Source organism: Bombina bombina, chromosome 6 (assembly GCF_027579735.1).
Source record: "Bombina bombina isolate aBomBom1 chromosome 6, aBomBom1.pri, whole genome shotgun sequence".
In the NCBI taxonomy this organism is placed as follows: domain Eukaryota; kingdom Metazoa; phylum Chordata; class Amphibia; order Anura; family Bombinatoridae; genus Bombina; species Bombina bombina.
Genome location: NC_069504.1, coordinates 841,658,728 through 841,685,622, shown reverse-complemented (window position 1 = coordinate 841,685,622; position 26,895 = coordinate 841,658,728). Strand labels below are relative to the sequence as shown.

At 37.7% G+C, this 26,895-nt stretch overlaps 1 protein-coding gene across 1 annotated transcript in view; it reads left to right on the top strand.

The window, feature by feature from the left end:
• The window catches only part of LOC128663753 (A.superbus venom factor 1), a 489,422-nt gene that overhangs the window by 159,219 nt on the left and 303,308 nt on the right, over nucleotides 1-26,895 (top strand). The window contains exons 10-11 of the mRNA XM_053718238.1: nucleotides 3,802-3,917; nucleotides 7,578-7,724. Of these exons, the coding sequence (XP_053574213.1) occupies nucleotides 3,802-3,917; nucleotides 7,578-7,724 (263 nt within the window). The remainder of the gene's footprint in view (nucleotides 1-3,801; nucleotides 3,918-7,577; nucleotides 7,725-26,895) is intronic.

Genomic DNA, 26,895 nt, shown 5'->3' with positions numbered 1-26,895 from the left:
GAGATACCTTAGAGCAAAGAAAAGTCAGATGACTACAAGCTCAGTGCGTCTGACATTGAATAATAAATATACAAAGAAGGTACCCAGGCAAACAAAGCAATGGGAATCAGCATTGTAATATTCAATATGTTTTCCTTTACTCACAGGCCTTAGTAAACGGATAGATAATGTTGGAAGGAATCCAATAGTGTTTTCCAACCCGTTTAATATACCACATCGGCATATGAATAGCAACTAAATCACCACATCATGTAGTTCTCGTCAGTCAAGACATGGTGGTCCAATAGGAAGCAACCATTTGCAAGCAGGAGGATGACGTCATCCGAAAGGAGGGACCTGAGACTTTTCAAATACCCAGGAAGTGAGCGGCGTGCTCACCCTTTGAGAAAGCCGTTATGGCGAAACATGTTAGGGACGTTAGGGAATTGGTGAAGAGTCCTGGAGCTCCTGTATTTTTAGATTAGCCTTAGAATGCTGCAATAATAAACCTGTCTTAACTTATTAACTTACTAGTCAAAGTAGGCAGATTGTCACTGCCAGATTCCAATAACATTGGACCACATTTGCTTAATAACCAACAGACAGACTCATCTGGTAAACGATACGAGAGTAATATACTCAGGAGTGGGGCTCAATCTGGAACAACCATTTGACATAGATTGTCGATTTTATACTTTATCTTATAAACCAGTAGTGTAAATACTAATTACTATTAGAGAATCTAACTAATACCGGGGAAGAGTGCATGTACTGCACCGGCTAAAAACCGAGCAGGGAGATTTATACCAGCGGTAGCCTGCAATCTGTATGTGTGCTGAAACTTGACAGCGTATGAGACTGAATGAGCTGCGCCTAAACCCAACCAATGAATATCCCTCTTATACATCTGAAAAACAAATATTATACTTCAGACATAAGTTTATAACTAGCTTGTGTTATTACTACTAATATTTTATACTATACATAAATCCATTAGCTACAACTGAACTATTATAGCTTATTTTCTGTATGAGTGCTGAATTTTTACTTATTTAAGTGGGCACCGCTCCAATAAAAGGTACAAAAATCTTGCGCCAAACATATGTACTTATAATAAGTGTGCCATACTTTGAGGGGATACTGCTCAAATATATATGTTATATAAGTGTTGCACCAAACATATAAGCTGATAACCAATGTGCTGAATTCTGACTCATGTTAGTGGGCACTACTCCAATACATGGTACATCAATGGTATGCAAGACATAAGAACTTATAACAAATGTGCTGAAATCTCAGTCTCAGTCTCATTTTAGAGGGCACTGATCTGATACATGCCACACAAGCGTAACACCAAACATAAGAGCTGGAAACAAATGCGCTGAATTCAGACCTAGCTAAGTGAACATTGCCCTAATACACGGCACACAAGTACAGCGCCAAACATATGACCTTAAAATAAACCTATGTAATAACTGTAGCATTGTCTCAATTCATAGGATATAAGTGTCATATCAAACATAGGAGCCTACATTAAATCTAATAAGCTATTTTAGCATACCCAACTAACGGGTTTAAACAGAGTGTTAAGAGCTGACAAGTATTGTATGTGAATCACAACACTGAACATTCCACGTACATACGCAGAAGCCACCCATTAATTGTGGGTAACATAAATAATAATTACTGAATAGAGAAAGTGGCAACTTCCCTTTAGGTGGAATACCAAGTGGTACACAAAGATCAACATAGGGGGCAAATCCCCCAGCTACAACAGTATTAATCTCTTAGATATGATATATTGTACTCAAATTTCACTACTCCAATAGATAGAGTATGCTACCCTCAAGCAGATAGTATTGGGTTAAACCATAATGTTAGAGCTGTACTGACATATGGTTATTTTGCAACATGCAGGGACACTTGTGTATAATATAATATATAAATCGATACTTTACTAACATTACTATAAGTAGAGACTACAGAGTAACTTTTTTGTATATTTATATACACCCAATAATTTAATAAGACTTCTTGTTACAAGTGTGTATTTATTCAAACACACTTGATACAACTAAACCACAGTAGTCTACAAGCACAATATATGACCTACTTTACTAGAATCTATTAAACGTTAACAGGTTAATTACTACTCCTCCAGCATCTGAGAGTGTTTTTAAATCATTTTCCAGGTTTCTATTTTAAATTTGACATAATAAAAGTTATGTTTTAACGCTGAACACGCAAGCTCACTAGACTATCAGTAACTCTGATTTGCCTTAAGGAATAGAATCTTGTGTACTTTTTACAGATGTACCCTACATCAACCCCTTAGAGTGCTATATATGTAGTCTGTTGAGTTAGAGTTTCTCTCTACTTTAAGTTTCATATGTTGAAAACTACATAGCACCTTTTCAAGCCCAAATATTTCTAAGGGAATAATTCCCACATGCACTAAGGGTGACAAGGGATTAGTAGGGAATCCTAAGTATTTAAGCTACATTAGGCTAGCAGTGCCGTTGATACCCCTCTTTTCCAGCAATATATATATATATATATATATATACACACACACACACATTCATATATATATATTTACATACACATATATATATAGATAGTTTTCATATATAGAAATATAGAAATGCATACTTTCTATCACAGATAGCCATGAGTTCTTATTTCAAAAATTCTTTAATTAAAATTACGGTTATTTTTAGATGAAACCAAGAGCTATTATATAACACTGAGACTTTAATATAAAATGCTTAATTAGGCGGCCTAGATAGATAGATATATGGATGGATGGATGGATGGATAGACATACACCTTTGAGCCCAACCCCGTCCAGCATCTGATCATATATCATATCCTTTTAAATCACTGTGAGAACATTTATTTTAATTACAATTACTTGTATTTAACATTTAATATATTACTATATGAGTGAAACAGTTTAATATATAATACATGTTTTGTTATGCATATATTCAAGCATTAATATGTTACTTCAGGTCTCCAAAAGCGCTAGTTTTTCTAGCGCTATTTTGTATTGCACTTGAGCACAACACTTAACTTACCACTTGTAATATGATCGATAATTGTTCCTCGCTATCCATTCAAAGTATAGGGCATGCTAAATAAATGTTAGCCATGTTAAAGGGACAGTAAAGTCAATATTAAACGTTCATGATTTAGACAGAACATGCAATTTTCCAGTTTACGTCTATTATTAAATTAGCTTTGTTCACTTGGTATCCTTTGCTGAAAAGCAATTGCAGATATCCTCAGCAGCAGCAAAACTGCAGCCAATTGGTGGCTACACACATTTTGTCTCTTGTTTTTGGCTCACCACATGTGTTAAGCTAGCTCTCAGTAGTTCATTACGGTTTCTTCATTAAAGGATTCTAAGAGAATGAAGCAAAGTTGATACTAGAAGTTATTTGTAAAAATTGTTTAACATGGTATGCTCTATCTAAATCAGGAAATAATACATTTGGGTTTCATGTCCCTTTAAGATTATTTGGTAAAAATGTCTTATGATCCACCTGTAATACCAGTTTGAGCTTTATTCTAGCACTGGGTCACGCTAATCTGACCCAAGAATTATCCTTGTAGAGAAACAAAAAAAATGGCTAATTGTAATTGCCTCAATTATATAAAAAAGGATCAACAGCATCCATTTTAATGCTGATCATTATCAAGCAATATATTGTGATCAGTCAACTGGTTTCTTTGTGTCTGTCTCTTACAGAAACCCTTTGTCTGTTTTTCTAGTAGACAGTAACAGTCTGTGATACACATTTGCTTTATCTCATGCAGGAAGAGACATGGCGGAGGCTGAATATGATGACATTGCCATAGTGACATCTCCTTATAAAATTCTCTTCACAAAGACCTCAACATATTTCAAACCAGGAATGCCATTTGACCTTATGGTAGTGTACTATACTTGTTTATGTTCTGGATGCCTTTTTATATTATTCTCACTCTGAGGGCTCGATGATTGGAAGCTCCCTGGGCTGGCGAGATTATTAATGAATGCTCGCCAGTCCTTCTATTTCCCTGGTGGAATGATCTAAAGCCATTTTTTACCCTGAAAACAGGGTGTCTCGCTAAGGGGCGTATACTGCATTTTCATATGAAATGTGCACAACAAAATTCTTATTTTAAACATTATACAAAACAAATATTTGAACCATTCACACAAAAATAAGCAGGGAAAAATTGTATTGTTAAGGTGCATCAAAAATCGTAACAAAATTCTTCACCAAAAATTGTATGTTAACAAAAAAGTTAAATTAGTATGTAATTTACACAGGAATAAATCAAATTAAATATGCACAGCGTAAATCGTAATTGTAGTACACTGGATGTGCAAAAATCACACAGAAATTTGATTTTATAAATACAAAATGCAAAGTGTAAATGTTGTTTTTTCGTAAAATGGGCTGAACATGGGCGTTCCATGGGTGTATATGACAATGTCTCTCTAATCCCAGCGTAATTCTATAAAGATTTTCGCACTGCAGATATCACAGTGTTTTCTCGCCAACTAAAAGCGAGCTTTTGTCAAAACAATACGAACACTTATAACCCCAATAGAAAAACAAATGCATACGAACATATAGGCGAATGTAAGATGCTATAAGCAGAAAGCAGCGTAATGTGAGTTATATTGGCTGCAGGATTTTAATTTTAAAGTGCTCCCCCTGCTCCCTGCTAACTTCGCACTAAGGAGCGAAGTTTCCCTATCCAGCGAGCTTCATTACTTTTAATAGGAGCCATCTCGAGCCATCTCGCAACTCGCAGGGACTGCCCCTTTTTTACGCATTGCTGAAAAAGGAGGCAAGACCTCCGAAAACGTTACACCAATAAAGTAACTTTGTTTGCTGTGAAAGACCTGAGAGTGCACTTCTTTTTGGGCTATTTTATATATATATATATATATATATATATATATATATATATATATCACAATCGTTACTTACCACAGTAACAGAAAGAATGGCATACCACAACAGTGGTTAAGAATGAAAATTTTATTAAAAAGTACCACCCTAATTCCGAAAAAGTAGGGACAGTATGAATAATGCAAAAAAAACTAACAAAAAGAGTCATTTGAAAAATCAATTCACCCTGTACTATATTTAAATCACACTATTAACACATTATTTGATGTTTTACTTTGGGAATTTAATGTATTTTTGAAAATATACACTCATTTTAAATCTGATGACTGCAACAAGTACCAAAAAAGTTGGGACAGTCGACTGTTTACCACTGTGTAACATCACCTTTTATTTTAATAACACTTATTAAGCGTTTGGGCACTTAAGTTTAGCAAGCAGAATTTTCCCCCAATCATCCATTATGCATGTCTACAGCTGCGCAACAGAAGACATTGTTTTGCGCTTCATAATGTGCCACACATTCTCAATCGAAGACAGGTCAGGACTGCAGGCAGGCCATGCTAGCACCCGCACTCTCTCCTTACGCAACCATGCACTTGTAATCCGGGCAGAATGTGTGGTTTGGCATTGTCCTTCTGGAAAATGCAGGGACGTCCCTGGAAAAGACAACGTCTGGATGGCAGCATATGTTGCTCCAAAATGTATACATATCTTTAAGCATTAATCATGCCCTCACAGATGTGCATGTTACCCATGCCATGAGCTCTGACACCCCCCCATACCATGACAGATGCTGGCTTTTGGACCTGATAACAGCTTGGATTGTCATTTTCCTCTTTGGCCCGGAGAACACAATGGCTGTTTTTTCCAAGAACTATTTGAAATGTTGACTCGTAGGACCACAAAACACAATTCCATTGTGCTACTGTCCATCTCAGATGAGACCGAGCCCAGAGAAGTCAGCGCCGCTTCTGGACAGCGTTGTTGTATTGCTTCTGCTTTGCATAGTAAAGTCTTAACTTGCATCTGTGGATGCGGTGGTGAATGGCGTTTACTGACAAAGGTTTACCAAAGAATTCCAGAGCCCATGTCAGTATAGCCATTACAGACTCATGACGGTTTTTGAGACAGTGACGTCTGAGGGATCAGAGATCACATTCATTCAGAAGTGGTTTTCGGCTTTGCCCTTTTATGCACCTAGATTTGACTGGATTCCTTCAATCTTTTAATTATACTGTGCATTGTGGAGGGTAAAATGCCCAAAATCCTACAGATTTGTCTTTGAGGAATGTTGTTCTCAAAGTGTTGGATTATTCGCTGAAGCATCTGTTGGCATATTGGCGAGCCTCGAACCTTACTTGCTCTTGAAGGACTAGGCCTTTTTTGGAGGCTCCCTATAAACTATGATTACACGATTGCCTCACCTGTTTCACATCACCTTCTTATTTCAACTTGTCACATCGCTATTAGTCCTAAATTCCTCTTGTCCCAACTTTTTTGGAACATGTTGCAGTCAGATTTGAAATGAGTATATATTTTCAAAAATACATTAAATTCACACAGTAAAACATCAAATAATGTGTTATTAATGTGTTTTCAATATAGTACAGGGTGAATTGAATTTTGTTAATGACTCTTTTTGTTTGTTTTTTGGAATTGGGGTTGTACTATATACTAAAATCAGTTAAAACCTTTAATAACATGGGCTCTATTTACTTAGATGCAGATGTAGCTTTGGAGTCCTTTGGTGCAAGGTCACTTATGTGAGCCAGCACACTGCCACCTTAGAGGTGGCAGAGTTAAAACAGCCCAAACCTATTATAGGGCAGGACATTTGATTGGGTAATAACAAATGCAGTGAGACAAACATTAGCAGAGGGTTTCTCTAGCTTTGAATCTTTTCCAGACAATGCCAAGTAAATGAAGTCCCATATCTAAATTTCCATTATGATGAAAGGCCTCTCCTCAAAGAAAATACAGATATTGAATCATAATCTTGACTGGATTATTTAATCCAGTTTAAAGAAATTAAAGGGACATTAAACACGTTGAGATGGTAATATAAAATGATAAATTGTATATATAAAAAAACTCTGCAATTTACTTTCATAATTTATTTTGTTTCCTTTTCCTGTAATTCCATGCTGAAACTGTGAGCATTTTAGTTTCTTTTAGAAATGGAAGTACAGAACGCTGTTATATTCCTCACAGCCATTGGTTGCACACTCTAGTGACCTATGTATAACTGTCCCTAATTGGTCACAGCAGAGAAGGTAACCTAAGTTACAACATGGCAGCTCCCATTGTTTTATAGACACTAAAACTTTACACTTATTTTGTCAATATTTAAACAGCTAATGAAACTTTAAAAAAATACATCTACATGTTATTCTCAGACTAATCTTTTCCTTAAATGCATCATTCTATCTAGCGTTTAGTGTTTACTGTCCCTTTAATAAAGTTGACATTGCTCATGTGCCTTGCTGCTTGCTACTTAAGCATAATTATTGGTTCTTTTTTATAGTGCTTTGAACCTCACCTACGTTTTTACATTGGTTCATTCTTCTCTAAATCATTTTATATATATATATTGTTTATGTGTGTGTCTTCACATTCTCCATTGCGTTGTTATAACAAATTTTTCTCCATGTCATCATCTGCTTTATGCTCTTGCTTATCCCTCAGGTGTTAGTCACCAACCCTGATGGATCTCCTGCAAATGAAATTCCAGTTGTTGCTCAACCAGGAAATGTGCAAGGAAAAACACAGAGGGATGGGACTGCAAAGTTGACATTAAACACAAACTTATATGTGGTAACTTTGCTAATAACTGTGAGTAACAGCAACATATTGAAAACTTGTGTTATAAATATACTGTACATCTAGTAACCCAGGTGGTCAGAAAAGCTATGCCAATATCACAACAAGCTACATAAGAGTGGGTGTAAAATAAGGATATCAGTTGTTAATCATTATAGTGCTACATATAGAAATTGATTTTGACAGTAGATTTGTATCATATGCCCATCAAGTATGCCCATTCCTGTCAAGTGTAAGCTTAATTAGGTTGTACGTTAGCCTTATCCTAGGTATTCTTGAAGTCACTCACAGAAATTGACTTTACCACCTCTAATGGAAAGTTTATACCATGGGGCCTATCTATCAATGATGACCCGTGTATCTGGCGAGTCTTAAGACCTTAAGAGTCACAAAGACCGCTGCTCCATAACCCTGTCCGCCTGCTCTGAGCAGGCGGACAGGAATCGCCACAATACAACCCGATCGAGTACGATCAGGTTGACTGACACCCCCCTGCTGGCGACCGATTGGCCGCAAGTCTGCAGGGGGCGGCGTTGCACCAGCAGCTCTTGTGAGCTGCTGATGCAATGCTGGATACGGAGAGCGTATTGCTCTCCGCATTCAGCGGGGTCTTGCGGACCTGATCCGCACTGTCGGATCAGGTCTGCAAGACCTGTGATAAATAAGCCCCCATGCATCAACTGCCCTATCTGTAAAGAAGTGCTTCTGCAATTTACTACCCATCATGTCCCATTGTTCTAGTGTTGCCCCTTTTTAAAAAACTTTTAGCTGCAGCTTAAGTCCATTAATATACTTGAAGGTTTCTATCTCCTCTCTCCCTTTTTTACTCTATTCTATATATATTTAAGTAATCAAGTCTTTATTTTAGTTTTATCTATTAGACCATGTAAAATGTTAGTAGTCTTCCTTTGAACAGATTTTACTTTATTTATTGCTGTACACAATACTCAAAATGAGGCCTAACTATTAATCTGTATTGTGGCAGAAGAACATTACTTTTTTTCTACTGCTAATACCTCTTTCTATACAAACAAGTATGCTGCTGGCCTCTCTTGCTGCAATATTTCATTGTTTACCAAATTCCAAACTATCTAAAATAATAATTACTAAGTCCAGTTCCTCATTTGTAACTACAGTTGCCAGATGTCCTCCACAAAAATAATGGACAAAATGTTGGTGACTGCACATAATGGTAGATTTATGGTCACACAATGCCTCCCCTAAAAGTTCTACCTTAGTCCCCACAATGTATATTTTAAAAAATGAGCAGTAATTTTACCCCTTGGCTGGCAGTAACATACAAATCAATCAACCTCTTTGGCTGCCAGTAACATATGTAAACAGAAGTGATTTGACACCCTTGACTGCCCTCACTTTTTCTGCCCCATATTTATAATGCATAATATGCCTTTTAAACTTAGCTTACATCCAAGAACATAAAAACTGGACATTTTAAGGGACACTAAACCCACATTTTTTCTTTAATTATTCAGATAGATCATGCAATTTTAAGCAACTTTCTAATCTACTCCTATTATCAATTTTTCTTCGTTCTCTTGCTATCTTTATTTAAAAGGCAGGAATGTAAAGCTTAAGAGCCGGCCCATTTTTGGTTCAGAAACCTGGGTTATGCTTTCTTATTGGTTTTCTAAATGTTGCTACCAGTAAGCAAGCGCTATCCAGAGTGCTGAACTTAAAATTCCTACTTTTTAAATAAAGATAGCAAGAGAACAAAGAAAAAATGATAATAGGAGTAAATTAGAAAGTTACTTAAAATTGCATGCTCTATCTGAATCATGAAAGAAAAATAAATTGGGTTTAGTATCCCTTTAAGTTTACAGTATTTTTGTGAAGCTTTTACTGGAGAGCCTGCTAAAATACTGGACTGTCCGGTTGAATACTGAACACCTGACAACCTAATTTGTAACAGTCAGTGAAGTGTCACTAAGTCTTTTATTAATATTTGGACTTTTCTTTCCCAAATGCCTAATCTTGCACTTTGTGATGTTAAATCCTAGTTGTTTCTCCAATCCTCAATATTTTTGTATATTGCTGTATTAGTTTGTAGTGTGGGACAGTGTCAAATACTTTCCTGAAGTCTAGGTAAGCTACACTTACTGCTTTAACCTGGTCTATTACTTTAGTTACATACAGGTAGATTACGAGTTGTGCGTTCGTCTTTTAACGCTGAAAAAATGGCCATTTCAGCGTTAAAACAGTACCGCAGCCATTACAAGTCTTGTCTGTATAACTGTACCGCAAGCCTTTTAGCCTGTAACGCAACGTCAGTCCCGCACTCGTAAAAATTACGTCTTTTCATGGGACTTCCATAGCACAGCCATTACAAATGTTGTGGTGTGGCTAAAAAGCTTGCGTTACATTCTATAACGACAAGATCCATAGCGCCATCTGAAAGCAGCAGTTATGAGTTTTACGCAACAAAACTGTTACATAAAACTCATAACTTAAGTGTTAAAAAGTACACTAACACCCATAAACTACCTATTATTATTATTAACCCCTAAATCAAGGCCCTCCCGCATTACAAACACTATATTAAAATTATTAACCCCTAATCTGCCGCTGCTGACATCGCCGCCACTTATAAAATGTATTAACCCCTATTCCGCCGCTCCCCGACATCGTCACCACTATAATAAAGTTATTAACCCATAATCCGCCGCCCTCCCGCATAGCAAACACTATTTAAATATTATTAACCCCTAATCTGCTGTCCGCCCACATCGCCCCCACTATACTAAAGTTATTAAGTCCTACACCCCCCCACTATAATAAACCTATTAACCCCTAAACCGCAAGCCCCCCACAACGAAATATACTAAATTAAACTATTAATTCCTAAACTGAAAGCCCCCACATCGCAATACACTAATTTATACTAGTAACCCCTAAACCTAACGCCCCCCTAACTTTATATAAAAATTACAATTTTCCTATCTCAAATTAAATTAAAACATTGAACAAACTACCAAACTATCTAATTACAAAAAATAAAAAATACTAAATTACAAAATAACAAACACTAAATTACGAAAAATAACAAACGGAATTATCAAAAATAAAAAAGAATTACCTAATCTAATAGCCCTATCAAAATAAAAAAGCCCATCCAAAATAAAAAAACCTTAGCCTACAATAAACTACCAATATCCCTTAAAAGGGCCTTTTGTAGGGCATCGCCCTAAGTTAAACAGCTCTTTTACCTGTAAAAAAATACAAAGACACCCCCAACAGTAAAACCCACCACCCAACCAACCCCCCAAAATAAAAATAAAACTAACTCTAACAAAAACCTAAACTACCCATTGCCCTGAAAAGGGCATTTGTACGTGCATTTAGCTCTTTTGCATTGCCCTGAAAAGGGCATTTAGCTCTTTTACGAAAAGCCCAAACCCTAAACTAAAAAAATAAACCCACCCAAAAAAAGTTTAAAAAATCCTAACACTAACCCCCGAAGATCCATTTACAGTTGTTGAAGTCCCGCTTGAAGGATCTTCATCCCGGCGGCTCCATCTTCATCCAGGTGGCATCTTCTATCTTCATTCCGGCAGCGTCTTCTATCTTCATCCAGGCGGCATCTTCTATCTTCATTCCGGCAGCGTCTTCTATCTTCATCCAGGCGGCTCCATCTTCATCCAGACGGCATCTTCTATCTTCATCCCGGCTGTGAGGAGCAGGTCTATCCTGAAGACATCCGGCGCGGAGCATCCTCTTTATACGGTCGCCGCCGTATACTGAATCTTCAATGCAAGGTGCGCGATTCAAAATGGCATCCCTTGCATTCCTATTGGCTGATTTGATTTTGGAAATTCAAATCAGCCAATAGGATGAGAGCTACTGAAATCCTATTGGCTGTTCAAATCAGCCAATGGGATGAGAGCTACTGAAATTCTATTGGCCAATAGGAATGCAAGGGATGCCATCTTGTACCTTTGCATTGAAGATTAAGTGTACAGTGGCAACCGTATGAAGAGGATTCTTCAGGATGGACCCGCTCTGTGCCACCAGGATGAAAGATAGAAGACGCCGCCGGGATGTAGATAGAAGGTGCCACCTGGATCAAGATGGAGCTGCTTGGATGAAGAGGGAGCCGCCGGGATGAAGATGGAGCTGCCGGGATGAAGATCCTTCAAGCGGGACTTCAGCAACTGTAAGTGAATCTTCGGGGGTTAGATTTTTTTAAACTTTTTTCGGTGTTTTTTTTTAGTTTAGGGTTTGGGCTTTTCCTAAAAGAGCTAAATGCCCTTTTAAGGGCAATGCCCATACAAATGCCCTTTTCAGGGCAATGGGTAGCTTAGGTTTTTTTAGATTGTTTTTTTTTTATTTTGTGGGTTTGGGGGGGTGGAGGTTTGTAATGTTAGTGGGTCTTTGTAATTTTTTTTCAGGTAAAAGAGCTGTTTAACTTAGGGCAATGCCCTACAAAAGGCCCTTTTAAGGGATATTGGTAGTTTATTATAGATTAGGATTTTTATTTTGGGGTGTTTTTTTTTTTAAAATGAGTATAAGAATAGGAATAATTGTTATTATTTTTGATAATTCTTTTGTTATTTTGTGTAATTTTTTTTTCGTTTTGGGGTGGGTTTTTATTTTTTGATTAGGGTTTGGGCATTTCATAAAAGATCTGAATGCCATTTTCAGGGCAGAAAAAATAGATGAATGTCTTTTTAAGGGCAATGTCCATAAACATGCCCTTTTCAGGGCAATGGGTAGATAAGGTTTTACTTTATTTTTATTTTGTGGGTTTGGGGTGGGGGTTTGTATACTGTTAGGGGGTGCTTGTTTTTATTTTGTAGGAAAAGAGCTATTATCTTTAGGGCAATGCCCTACAAAAGGCCCTTTTAAGGGCCCTTGGTAGTTTATTATAGATTAGGGTTTTTTTATTTCGGGGTGGGTTTTTTATTTTTTTTAAAAGGGTATTAGAATAGGAATAATTTTTATTATTTTGAATAATTTTGTTTGTTATTTTTTGTAATGGTAGTTTTTTTTATTTTTTGTAATTTTAGTGTTTTTTATTTTTTGTAATGGTAGGTTTTTATTTTTGTAATGGTAGGTTTTAGTGTAAGGCAGCTTAGGTTTTATTTCACAGGTAAGTTTGTATTTATTTTAACTAGGTAGTTAGTAAATAGTTAATAACTATTTACAAACTAGTCTACCTAGTTAAAATAAATACAAACTTACCTGTGAAATAAAAATAAAACCTAAGCTAGCTACAATATAACTATTAGTTATATTGTAGCTAGCTTAGGTTTTATTTCACAGGTAAGTATGTATTTAGTTTTAAATAGGTATTATTTAGTTAATAATTGTAACTTTAATTTAGCTGTATTTAAATTATGTTAAAGTTAGGGGGTGTTAGGTTAGGGTTAGTTTTAGGGGTTAATAGTTTAATTTAGGTTGTTGCGATGTGGGGGGATGTTGGTTTAGTGGTTAATAGGTTTATTTAGTGGTAGTGATGTGGGAGGCCAGAGGCTTAGGGATTAATAACTTTATTTAGTGGCGGCGATGTCGGGGAGTGGTGGAATAGGGGTTAATAGATTTATTATAGTGTGGGTGATGGGGTGCAGGGGAAAGGGGTTAATAACTTTAGTATAGTGGCGGCGATATCGGGAGCAGCAGATTAGGGGTTAATAGTTTTATTTCGGTGGCGGTGATATCGGGAGCGGCAGATTAGGGGTTAATAACATTATGTAGGTGTTGGCGATGTCGGGGGTGGCAGATTAGGGGTGTTTAGACGTGGGGTTTATGTTAGGGTGTTAGGTTTAAACATAACTTTTTTTTCCCCCCATTGACATCAATGGGGCTTCGTTACGGAGCTTTTCATTCCTATGATCGCAGGTGTGTTTTTTTTTTAGCCCACTCTCCCCATTGATTTCTATGGGGAAAGCGTGCACGAGCACGTCAAAACAGTGCTTGTATTTTGTGCAGTATGGAGCTCAACGCAACCATATCGCACGCACAAAGCGGCTGTTTCAAAACTTGTAATGGCTTACTTTATAGAGGGTTAAATAATGCAACTGTTGTTGTGTTCGTTAAATTCCCTATAGCGCACAAAACTCGTAATCTACCTGTAAGTCAGATATATCAATTAAATTAGGCTGAGCTGATCTTCCTAAAGTAAAAAATGTGCTGTTTTTCATCTACTGAAAATGCTTGGTGATCAGATTTCCCAGCCCCAAATTCAGGATACCTCATGAATCTTGAGGAGGTGACTAAAAAAAATCTTCTGAAAATGTTGAATGTATACAGGCATGTGAAAATAGTTTGCATACGAAGAGAGACTCTCTCTACCAGAAACGAACAACAGCTCATCAGCTAGTTCTATGGCAATTTACCACCCGGAAGCAGCCTCTTTTAGACCAGTTTGCTTTTCACAGAGGAAAACTTTCCTGAAGTATATCAGTCTGATCCCGTCAAGTAAGATCAGTCCAGCCCACGAAATACCAGGCAATTCTCCTCTGAACAAGGAACATGACAACCCCAGACGAACGTTTTGGCCTCCTATGGGCCCCGTCAGTGAGGTGCATCCACATTCCTCTTAGCACACTGGGCAAAGAGTCCACGTCTGGTTTCCCCCATCACCCATAGGGAGACCTCCCCAGGGTCATATTAATTTGTATATGAAGAGAGAAGCACTCTACCAGGAACGAACAACAGCTCATCAGCTAGTTCTATGGTGATTTACCACCCGGAAGCAGCGTCTTTTAGATCAGTGTGCTTTTCATAGAGTAAAACTTTCCTGAAGTATATCAGTCTGATCCCACCAAGTAAGGTCAGTCCAGCCCCAAAATACCAGGCAATTCTCCTCTAAACAAGGAACATGACAACCCCAGACGATCATTTCGGCCTCCTATGGGCCTCTTCAGTGAGGTGCAGCCACATTCATCCTGAGGAGTTGCAATAAAAATGAACAGGCATGGAAGTTATTCTAGCTTTTGTTCTATCTCAGTAGTGCTGTTCTCTCTCTTTTGATATTTATGTGAAAATAGTTTACCTACAATGAAAGCCAATAGTAAAAAAATATTTTTTTGTCACTGATCCATATGCTATTCATGAGGGAAAACAGATAACTTGTTCAGTGCCCGCATTGGTTCCAGTTATCACTGGTTGTCATCTGTCGCTGTATGTCAGTCCAGTGCTCCAGCCCCAAACACATTATAATCTTCCTCTGTTTGCAAAACAATGTGATTAGTGTACATACATAATTGATTTAAGTTAAAGGATACTAACGGCTAGATTTAGAGTTGGGCGGTAGCCGTCAAAACCAGCGTTAGAGGCTCCTAACGCTGGTTTTGGCCGCCCGCTGGTATTTGGAGTCAGTCAGGAAAGGGTCTAACGCTCACTTTACAGCCGCGACTTTTCCATACCGCAGCTCCCCCTACGCCATTTGCGTATCCTATCTTTTCAATGGGATCTTTCTAACGCTGGTATTTAGAGTCTTGGCTGAAGTGAGCATTAGAATTCTAACGACAAAACTCCAGCCGCAGAAAAAAGTCAGTAGTTAAGAGCTTTCTGGGCTAACGCCGGTTTATAAAGCTCTTAACTACTGTGCTCTAAAGTACACTAACACCCATAAACTACCTATGTACCCCTAAACCGAGGCCCCCCACATCGCCACCACTCTATTAAAATTTTTAACCCCTAATCTGCCGACCGCACACCGCCGCCACCTACGTTATCCCTATGTACCCCTAATCTGCTGCCCCTAACATCGCCGACACCTACATAATATTTATTAACCCCTAATCTGCCGCCCCCAACGTCGCCGCTACCTACCTACACTTATTAACCCCTAATCTGCCGACCGGACCGCATCGCTACTATAATAAATGTATTAACCCCTAATCCGCCTCACTCCCGCCTTAACCCCTAAAGCTAATCCTAACCCTAACACCCCCCTAAATTAAATATAATTTTTATCTAACGAAATAAATTAACTCTTATTAAATAAATTATTCCTATTTAAAGCTAAATACTTACCTGTAAAATAAACCCTAATATAGCTACAATATAAATAATAATTATATTGTAGCTATTTTAGGATTAATATTTATTTTACAGGCAACTTTGTAATTATTTTAACCAGGTACAATAGCTATTAAATAGTTAATAACTATTTAATAGCTACCTAGTTAAAATAATTACAAAATTACCTGTAAAATAAATCCTAACCTAAGTTACAATTAAACCTAACACTACACTAGCAATAAATAAATTAAATAAACTACCTACAATTACCTACAATTAAACCTAACACTACACTAGCAATAAATTAATTAAATACAATACCTACAAATAAATACAATGAAATAAACTAACTAGAGTACAAAAAATAAAAAAGAACTAAGTTACAAAAAATAAAAAAATATTTACAAACATTAGAAAAATATTACAACAATTTTAAACTAATTACACCTACTCTAAGCCCCCTAATAAAATAACAAAGACCCCCAAAATAAAAAAATGCCCTACCCTATTCTAAAATTAAAATAGAAAAGCCCTTTTCCCATACCAGCCCTGAAAAGGGCCCTTTGCGGGGCATGCCCCAAAGAATTCAGCTCTTTTGCCTGTAAAAAAAAAACATACAATACCCCCCCCAACATTACAACCCACCACCCACATACCCCTAATCTAACCCAAACCCCCCTTAAATAAACCTAACACTAAGCCCCTGAAGATCTACCTACCTTGTCTTAACCACGCCGGGTTCACCGATTCGTCCTGGCTCCGACGTCTTCATCCAAGCCCAAGCGGGGGGCTGAAGATGTCCATGATCCGACTGAAGTCTTCATCCAAGCCGGAGCTGAAGAGGTCCATGATCGGGCTGAAGTCTTCATCCAAGCGGGAGCTGAAGAGGTCCATGATCGGGCTGAAGTCTTCTATCAAGCGGCATCTTCAATCTTCTTTCTTCCGGATCCATGGTCATCCCACCGACGCGGAACATCCATCTTCACCGACGACTTCCCGACGAATGACGGTTCCTTTAAGGGACGTCATCCAAGATGGCGTCCCTTGAATTCTGATTGGCTGATAGGATTCTATCAGCCAATCGGAATTAAGGTAGGAAAATCAGCCAATCAGAATCAAGTTCAATCCGATTGGCTGATCCGATCAGCCAATCAGATTGAGCTTGCATTCTATTGGCTGATCGGAACAGCCAATAGAATGCAAGCTCAATCTGATTGGCTGATCGGATCAGCCAATCGGATTGAACTTGATTCTGATTCGCTGATTCCATCAGCCAATCAGAATTTTCCTACCTTAATTCCGATTGGCTGATAGAATCCTATCAGCCAATCGGAATTCGAGGGACGCCATCTTGGATGACGTCCCTTAAAGGAACCTTCATTCGTCGTCTAGTCGTCGGAAGAAGAGGATGGATCCGAGGTGGAGGTCTTGAAGATGGAGCCGGTCGTCATCGGATGGAAGAACATAGAAGATGCCTCCCGGATGAAGATTTTTTCCTGGTCCTGATGTCCCGCTTGGATCAAGACTTCAGACGGAGGATGGATGTCTTCAGCCCCCCGCTTGGGCTTGGATCAAGACATCGGAGCCAGGACGGATCGCTGATACCCAGCGAGGTGAAGATAAGGTAGGAAGATCTTCAGGGGCTTAGTATTAGGTTTATTTAAGGGGGGTTTGGGTTAGATTAGGGGTATGTGGGTGGTGGGTTGTAATGTTGGGGGGAGGTATTGTATGGTTTTTTTTACAGGCAAAAGAGCTGAATTCTTTGGGGCATGCCCCGCAAAGGGCACTTTTCAAGGCTGGTATGGTAAAAGAGCTTTGTACTTTTTTATTTTAGAATAGGGTAGGGCATTTTTTTATTTTGGGGGTCTTTGTTATTTTATTAGGGGGCTTAGAGTAGGTGTAATTAGTTCAAAATTGTTGTAATATTTTTTTAATGTTTGTAAATATTTTTTTATTTTTTGTAACTTAGTTCTTTTTTATTTTTTGTACTTTAGTTAGTTTATTTAATTGCATTTATTTGTAGGTATTGTATTTAATTAATTTATTGATAGTGTAGTGTTAGGTTTAATTGTAGATAATTGTAGGTATTTTATTTAAGTAATTTATTGATAGTGTAGTGTTAGGTTTAATTGTAACTTAGGTTAGGATTTATTTTACAGGTAATTTTGTAATTATTTTAACTAGGTAACTATTAAATAGTTATTAACTATTTAATAGCTATTGTACCTGGTTAAAATAATTACAAAGTTGCCTGTAAAATAAATATTAATCCTAAAATAGCTACAATATAATTATAATTTATATTGTAGCTATATTAGGGTTTATTTTACAGGTAAGTATTTAGCTTTAAATAGGAATAATTTATTTAATAAGAGTTAATTTATTTCGTTAGAATAAAATTATATTTAACTTAGGGGGGTGTTAGGGTTAGACCTAGCTTTAGGGGTTAATACATTTATTAGAGTAGCGGTGAGATCCGGTCGGCAAATTAGGGGTTGATAATTGTAGGTAGGTGGAGGTGACGTTGTGGGGGGCAGATTAGGGGTTAATAAATATAATATAGGGGTCGGCGGTGTTATGGGCAGCAGATTAGGTGTACATAGGTATAATGTAGGTTGCGGCGGTGTACGGAGCGGCAGATTAGGGGTTAATAATAATATGCAGGGGTCAGCGATAGCGGGGGCGGCAGATTAGGGGTTAATAAGTGTAAGGCTAGGGGTGTTTAGACTCGGGGTACATGTTAGGGTGTTAGGTTCAGACTTAGGAAGTGTTTCCCCATGGAAAACAATGGGGCTGCGTTAGGAGCTGAACGCTGCTTTTTTGCAGGTGTTAGGTTTTTTTCAGCTCAAACAGCCCCATTGTTTTTCTATGGGGAAATCGTGCACGAGCACGTTTTTGAAGCTGGCCGCGTCCGTAAGCACCGCTGGAATTTAGAGTTGCAGTGGCGGTAAATATGCTATACGCTCCCTTTTTGGAGCCTAACGCAGCCCTTCTGTGAACTCTAAATACCAGCGGTATTTAAAAGGTGCGGGCGAAAAAAAAGCCAGCGTAGCTAACGCACCCCTTTGGCCGCAGAACTCTAAATCTAGCCGTAAGATAATAACACATACATTGTTTATCATTCTTACTTATTTTTATGGTTTTGCCCAGTGATTGTCTTACTTCCTTCTCTGCAGGGACATTATATGTCACAAAAAAGAAAAAATAAAAACACACAAATATGACAAACAAAAATTTAAATAAACAATCACCATCCTGAGATAAATGAAGTGTACTCCTTTTTTGGAAAGTCCAATGTTAGTTTTGTGGAATTCCGTGTACAAAATAATTCCTCTTCAAAGGGAATAAGAGCAGGGGCATATTTTGAAAAGGAGATAGAGAGGGCGACGCATAGTGTGATATTGTTTCATACAGAATGATACAAATCTAGAGAGGTAATGTGCTTACCAAAAACTGTTGTACTGTGCTGTGACCAGTACAATCTCGCCTGCTAGCACTTAAATCAGTGGCTAGTACACTGCCAAACAGGATCTTTCCTGGGGCTCTTCCTTAAAGCTGTGGGCTCCAAAGGTATCTTCAGTATTAGCTGTGAGCAAGTCTTCGTTTTGCAACTTTTAAATTTTGCTCAGTATTGTTGCATAAAAGAATGTATACAACTTCCAAAATTAAAAGAATTAAAAAGGCTTTATTATAACGCGTTTCTCAACCTCCAAGGGTCGTTTCATCAGATATCAAAGCGATATCTTTGATATCTGATTAAACAACCCTTGGAGGTTGAGAAACGCGTTATAATAAAGCCTTTTTAATTCTTTTCATTTTGGAAGTTGTATACATTCTTTTATGCAACAATACTGAGCAAAATTTCAAAGCTGCAAAACGAAGACTTGCTCACAGCTAATACTGAAGATACCTTTGGAGCCCACAGCTTTAAGGAAGAGCCCCAGGAAAGATCCTGTTTGGCAGTGTACTAGCCACTGATTTAAGTGCTAGCAGGCGAGATTGTACTGGTCACAGCACAGTACAACAGTTTTTGGTAAGCACATTACCTCTCTAGATTTGTATCATTCTGTATGAAACAATATCACACTATGCGTCGCCCTCTCTATCTCCTTTTCTAACAGCTACATCCCCGCTCTCTGGGAACAAGAGGAGTTGCCTTCATTAAAGTACCGACTAATAAGGTCACCTCAAAGAAACGGACTCAAACCATCGTTGTTTTTCAGCCATCAGCCGAGTAAGACTTACTCGACAAAGGACAAAGTAATTATTTGTTTGTAGAAAAACTTGTTGGATTATTTTATATTTCTTTAATCAATTATATATTTATTTTTTGCCCATAACAGCGCGCCTTTGTATCCCCTATTGAGATAGGGGCATATTTTGGCCTAGGAAACAAGGCACTTGCCTAGGGCAGCAGATTGGAGAAGGGGCAGCACATTTTTTTTTTTGTGGCTATATTTGTAAGAAGCTTACAGTTATTTTAGAAGTATTATACAGGTTTATAATGGGAGATTTTGCCTAAGGAGCTCACATTCAAGGGGGTATAATAAGAGAGTGCCCATGGAGCTTAAAGTTTAGAGGTAACGCTGAACCTTTCATTTATGTAGCTAAATATTGCCTTAAGTTCTGTTGGCTTTCAGCACTCAGTATTGTGTTTGGGGAAGTATTGTTTCAAGAAATATGTGTTGTTGTTTTTTTTATATATTGCAGCGATAGATATGTGTGTGTGTCTGTGTGTATATACTGTAGATATATATATATATATATATTTCTTACGGTAAAAAAGAGAGAAAAATAGATACCTAGTGAGCAATTATATGCTCACCTCTAAAGACAGGGAAATCAGCACTCATAATATATATGGCACAAAAAAGTGGAAATGCAAATTTATCATTTATTTTGAAAATATACACACTGTACACATTGTAAAAATCCTGGCATATTAATGCCTCCAATAAGGAAAAGTTTCATACAAAAGAAATAAAAAAATAAAAAATAAATCAAGGAAGAAAAATAAAGAAAAGGAAAATAAAGTGCAATGATAAAACATAGAAAGAAAAGGCCGCTGCTCCTTAACTCGTCCGTCACCTCTGAGGTGGCGGACAGCAATCAGCCTGATCGAATACGATCGGGTTGATTGACACTCCATGCTAGCGGCTGATTGGCCACAAATCTGCAGGGGGCGGTATTGCACCAGCAGTTCACAAGAACTGCTGGTGCAATGATAAATGCCGACAGCGTATGCTGTCGGCATTTATCGATGTGCAGCGGACATAATACGCTACATCGTATCATGTCCGTCCACACAATAAAAAATTTAACTCTTAAGATTAACCATGCATGGTGAGTTTTAACTCTTGGATATCACAGTCCTAATTACAGAGGCCCTCCTATTGCCTTAAGTCTGGGCAATATTAATTCTTATACAATTGCGATGTGCAGCATTTAGCTGTTTTTCTCCAACATGCATCCCAGCATAACGGCACATATGTTAAGAGTTAAACACAGTTCCTTGTCTCCTTAAGACGCAAGAATAAGACTTTCAATCGGCTGTAATACTCACACCTTTAAAGGCATCTGTTACCTCAGTGTCTTCATACTGCTGGTACCGAGTGAGTTGTTAGAGCTGTGATGTCTTGCCTTAGAGAGGCCGCTTATAGACACCAGTTGGCCAGCCGGTTCCTTATACGGCAAGTCATGTGATAGATGCCAGTGTCCCAAGCTCCAGTCCACATACCTATATGTGTGTGTGTTTCTGTGTGTTGTCATATAAAAGGTGAGATATCATTAAAAGCTACGTGCACAGATATCATATTGATTATTTTATTCATATAGGAAGCTATTGATATCAATTTTATTGCTGTATGATATAACATTGTAGACAAAACTGAAATGGGTGATGTCGACCCCCCTTCCTGTTGTCAGACACATTACAAACGTGGCATATCCCAGTACATATGAAAGAAAGAATGTTTACTCAGACCTCCTGCTGTTCAGAGTTTCACTAGACAGGACTTCTAAAGAGCAAATATTTGTCCCAAAGTATAAAAGATAATGTCCCATCTCAAGAGCCTTTGATCACAGTCTAATTAATTTGGCCTAAGAAACCTATTACTTAGATCACAGGAACCCCTGTGGATCGCAGCCTAGAAGTCTTCAATTTGAGATACCTTTCCAGGATGACCTAAAATTTAAATACAGAGACGAGTATTTTGCATAATCTTTCTTTACTACTCATATGCAGAACAGATATTGAAATAACAATAAGAAGCTAAGATGAAAGCTACTTATAAAAAACAAGAAAAAAGCAGCCAATCAGAGAAGGGATTTGACTATAAATTGACCCATGTACTGTCAAATCTCCTCTTTCTTAACTGATGCTCACAAAGAACAAAATATTAAGAACCATAAAAAGTCCAAAACAACATAGAATTATAAAAGCCAATGAATTGAAGAATTGCATGAAGAAACTCTTGGAACTGATGAAATTGATTGAAGAAAAAACAGAAGTCCAAGATCCTTTTGACGAATGGTGGTCCTCTTGAATCAAAGGTATAAATCCAGATATAAGGAAAGGATTGCAATCAGATGGAAACTGTTAAAGACAAAAAATATTAATAATATATATAAGTCAACAAAAGGGAGGGATATAACACATAACTGAGGTGGGAAATTACTTGTCTCTGTGTCTTTAATAAAATCTAGATTATACCTTCAAATAATTAGGATAATCGGAATTTTATTACAAGACCAGAGACTCCTATTTTGCAAGTTTAAAGCATATTAGGAAAATAAATTAAGAGCGGCGTGTTGAATGGGTCTGAAGTAAAATTGCTTAAAAATAGAGTCAGAAGACCAATCTGCCGCACTCAAAATTTGTTGAAGAGAGGCAGATTTTAAAAAGGCCTTCGAGGCAGCAGAACCTCTAACAGAATGAGCTGTAAAATAGATATCGATATCAGCTTCTTTCATGACCCATTTAACCCATCTCGCAATGGAAGTAGAAGTGATAGGAGCATGAGGAGGAGAAAAAGAAATCAAAAGTTGATTAGCAGAGGGTTTTCTGAAAGTCAGGGTTCTAGATTCATAAGATTTCAAACATTCAACTACACAAAGGGAAGGTTCGGAAGGAAGATAAGGATAGAAAATGGATGTAGAAAGTGTCTTAGTTCTACGTGACAGAAAAAAGGTAACTCCTTCAGGGGAGAAACGTTTAGAATTCCAATCTAAAGCCTTAACAGTTAACATCAGAAACTCTTCTAAAAGAAATTAAGCAGAGAAGGGTAGCAAGCTTGCAGAAAGTTGTTTTAAGGATAAAGAAACGTTATCAGGCCAAGATTTAAAAAGTGAGAAAATTAGATCTACGTCCCAGAAAAATTCATGTTTAGGAACCGGAGGACGTTTTAATCTGATAGCTTTGAGCACCCTACAAATTAAAGGATGTTTGCCTACAGAAAGGTTATTAATTAAATTATGTCGAGCAGAAATAGCTAAACGATGAACGTTAGTAGTTCTGTAAGCAAGACCTGAATCAAAAAGATGAGACAGATAATTGATCATTTCTGTTAAATCTGAAGAAAAGGGATCCAAGTTTCTCTGCAAGCACCAGCTAGACCATTTAGACCATGCTGCGAAGTAGCATCTACGAGTACCTGGGGCCCAGGAATCTTGAATGAGAGACTTGGCTCCTTCCGAAAGACCTCTGAGAGACCAGGGTCCCTGAGATCGTCCATGCCACTAGAAGAAGAGAACCTTGGAGAACTAGGCTGTGATAATTGTCCTCCAGATTCGTGAAGAGATGGAGCAGGGGAGGAAACAGAATCTGGAGATTGATTGACATCTCCAGGAGAGAGGGGTACCACGATTGAGTCGGCCAAAAGGGGGTTACAATCGTTAAACAAAGAAGTTCCCTGTGAACAGTTGAAATTGTCCTCGGAATCATCGAAAAAGGAGGGAAAGAGTAAGCTCTCTGAAGAGGCCAAGGATGAAGAAAAGCATCTATGGCCGCTGCCTCCGGATCCAGACGCCAACTGAAATAAGGAGGAATTTGAAAATTGGTCCTGGATGCAAAAAGATCCAAACAAAATGGACCCCTGAGAGATTGGAGAGAGAGAAAGATGCTCCTGTCCCACTTCCAGTCGCTGAAGTCTGTCAAATGACGAGATCCCCAATCCGCCGCTGAATTTGATTGTCCTGGAATATATTCTGCTTTGATAAAAATATTCCTGTCCAAACAAAGATGAATAAACTCTTTGGTTATATTGGCCAAATCTCTGGACTTGGTGCCTCCCAAACGATTGAGATACTGCACTGCCGAGATGTTGTCCATACGCAGGAGAATAGAGACTGGAGAAGAAAACTTGGCAAAACTCTTGACTGCAAACGAGCCAGCTAATAACTCTAAACAATTGATATGAAAGCGTTTCTCTCCCAGAGTCCATTTGCCACCTGTGTTGGAGGGACCACAACAAGCTCCTCAGCCTGAAAGACTGGCGTCGGATTCGATAATGAAATCTGGAGTGTTGCCAAAAATGGCTCTTCCATTCCAGGCTTCTAAATGAGAAAGCCACCAAAAAGGTCCGTCTTTGGCTTCTTAAGAAAGAGGAATCAAATGAGAATAAGAAAAACCTTTTCTCAAATAAAAATTTTTCAATCTTTGAAGTTCACGATAATGTAATGGAGCGGGGAATATAGCCTGAATAGAGGATGAAAGTAACCCTACTATCCTGGCTATATTCCTGATAGGAACTGAGTCTTTGGATAAAGCTTTCAAAATTTCTTTCTTGATGTTCTTCACCTTGTCTGAAGGAAGACTCAAGGTAGAAAGGACTGTATCTATCTGGAATCCTAGGAAAATCAAAGATTTGGTAGGGAGAAGAATTGACTTCTGTTTGCTCACAATAAAGCCTAAAGATTCCAATAAGGAAATTGTTGAAGAAAGGTGATTCTGAAGAGAAAGAATATCCTGGTCCATAATTAAAGCTACCACAGGTTTTAATAACTTGGTGAAAATCCAAGGAGCGGAGGATAGACCAAAAGGAAGGCAGGTAAAATTCCAGAACTGGTCTTTCCAACGGAAGGTTAAAAACTTCCAATGATCTTGGGCGATTGGCACAGTTAAATAAGCGTCTGTGAGATCCAAACGAACTAACCAATCGTTTTCTCTCAGATATTCTCTTAAAAGATGAATGCCCTCCATCTTGAAATGATGGTAAGTAACATAGGCGTTTAAGGGATTTTAAATTTATGACTGGTCTGAATTGATTGTTTTTCTTTTTGACCAGAAATAAATTGCTTAAAAAGGTATTGTGAGGATAAAAAGCTGGTAAAATTGCTCTTTTGGAAAAAAGGGTAGAAATTTCGTTTTGAACCAGGAGCTCGTCGGTTTTGGAAAAATGAATAGGTTGAGGAAGTTTTATTTGGACAGGATGAGAAATAAATTCTATGTGAATGCCTGATACTGCTTAAAGAATCCAAGGGTCTGAGGTGATTGAAACCCATTTTTGGGCAAACAATGTGATTCTGCCACCAATTCTGTCTGGGAAAGAAAGAGCATGAGGAGGAAACAATATATTTACCTGGAGCTTGTCTTGCTCTAGCTCTGCCCCTGAAACTTCTTTGATTCCAAGGGCATCCTCTTGATGGGAAGAAGGAGGAAGTTGAGGGTTCTTGGAACTTCTTCTGATACTGTGACTGGAATTGGGGAGGATAATGGGACTGATGTGTGATTGGAAGTAATGAGACCTGGATAGGAAGGGTTGACGGCCGGGAAAGTGGCCTCTGCCTCTCCTGGCCCTGTCGGAGAAATTCTGACTTGGATAAAATATTTTCTTAACCGAGGTTTTTACCTTATTCAGGTTAGAAAAAGTGTTGACGTATTGATTCAAGTCTTTAAGAAAAGAGTCTCCTAAAAGAAGACCATTATTATCCGAGGCAATACCATTAGAGGCAAAGTCACATATTTCTGGGTCGATCCTACACAAGATATTGCATCGTCTTTCAAGGGACATAGCTGAATTGGTATTTCCAACAAAGCAGAGGAGTCTTTGGACAAATTCCCGTACCACATAGGGGTCCAAAGGAGAATTTTCAGCAACTCCAAGTTCAGATAACTCAAATAATTTGGTTAAGGGACCCACAGTGTCCAGAAGTTTATCTTGACAGATCTTCCATGATCTGTCAATATCCTTTTTTAATTTATACCCTGGGGCTTCGATACATTTTAAAACTTTGGGGTCAACTTCAGGAGTGAGGGCAGCATTTTTAGGGAGAAGGGGGTGAGGGCATTCTGCTCTCATTTTATTTCTGGATTGTTTCTTTAGGGGTTTGCGTAACTGAAAATCTATACATTTTGCAACATCTATTGATGGACACCATTCCGATGAACGGGGATGATGTAACTCATCTGGATTAAATCTCGGGTTACCAAGACAATCCATAAATTCTTTATCCTCTTCCTCATTAAAGTTTTTTAAAAACTTGGACATTTTCTTGTGTTTTTTGGCAGCTGGAGAGTAATTTGAATCATCAGAATTGTCAAAAGAATCTGAATTAATGTCTGAAGAGTTGGAATTTGAGGAAGAAATTTTATCAAAAGATTTAACTTTAGATTTTGATTTTGACATTATAGTAGAATCCCCCATTTGGGTACACTTGGGGTGCAGGGTTCTTTTAAAAGCTGTTTTAGTTCCTTTGCTGTGAGGAAAAGATGATTCAGAAAGTAACTGACGAGATTTTACAATTAGTTTTTTGCTTGCTTGTACAGCAATAGATGGATTCTTTCTTTTTAAGGGCTTTTTAGAATCCTTTAAACCCATTAAAGAAGTCATTTTATTAAATAATTTGTTCATAGAAGAGTCTATCATAACTTGCACAGAATGTGCAGTTAGTGGATTACTCCCTTCAGGAGTTTCAGACATAATAAATATTAAAATAAGATTCTTATAGAAATTATACTATTGAATTCATTTCAAATCCAGCTGGTTAATAAACAATTTGTTATAGAATAAATATATATAAGTATATATATAATACCAAAGAAAAACACTGGTATTAAATAAAACAATAATTTTTTACACAAGAAATATTAAATTAATTATTGTAGTAAAAACTATTAAATTCTTAATAACGTTAATGTTTGGCCACAAGATGGCAACGGAGGCAAAGATATTAGCTAAATGCAAAAAATAGTAATACA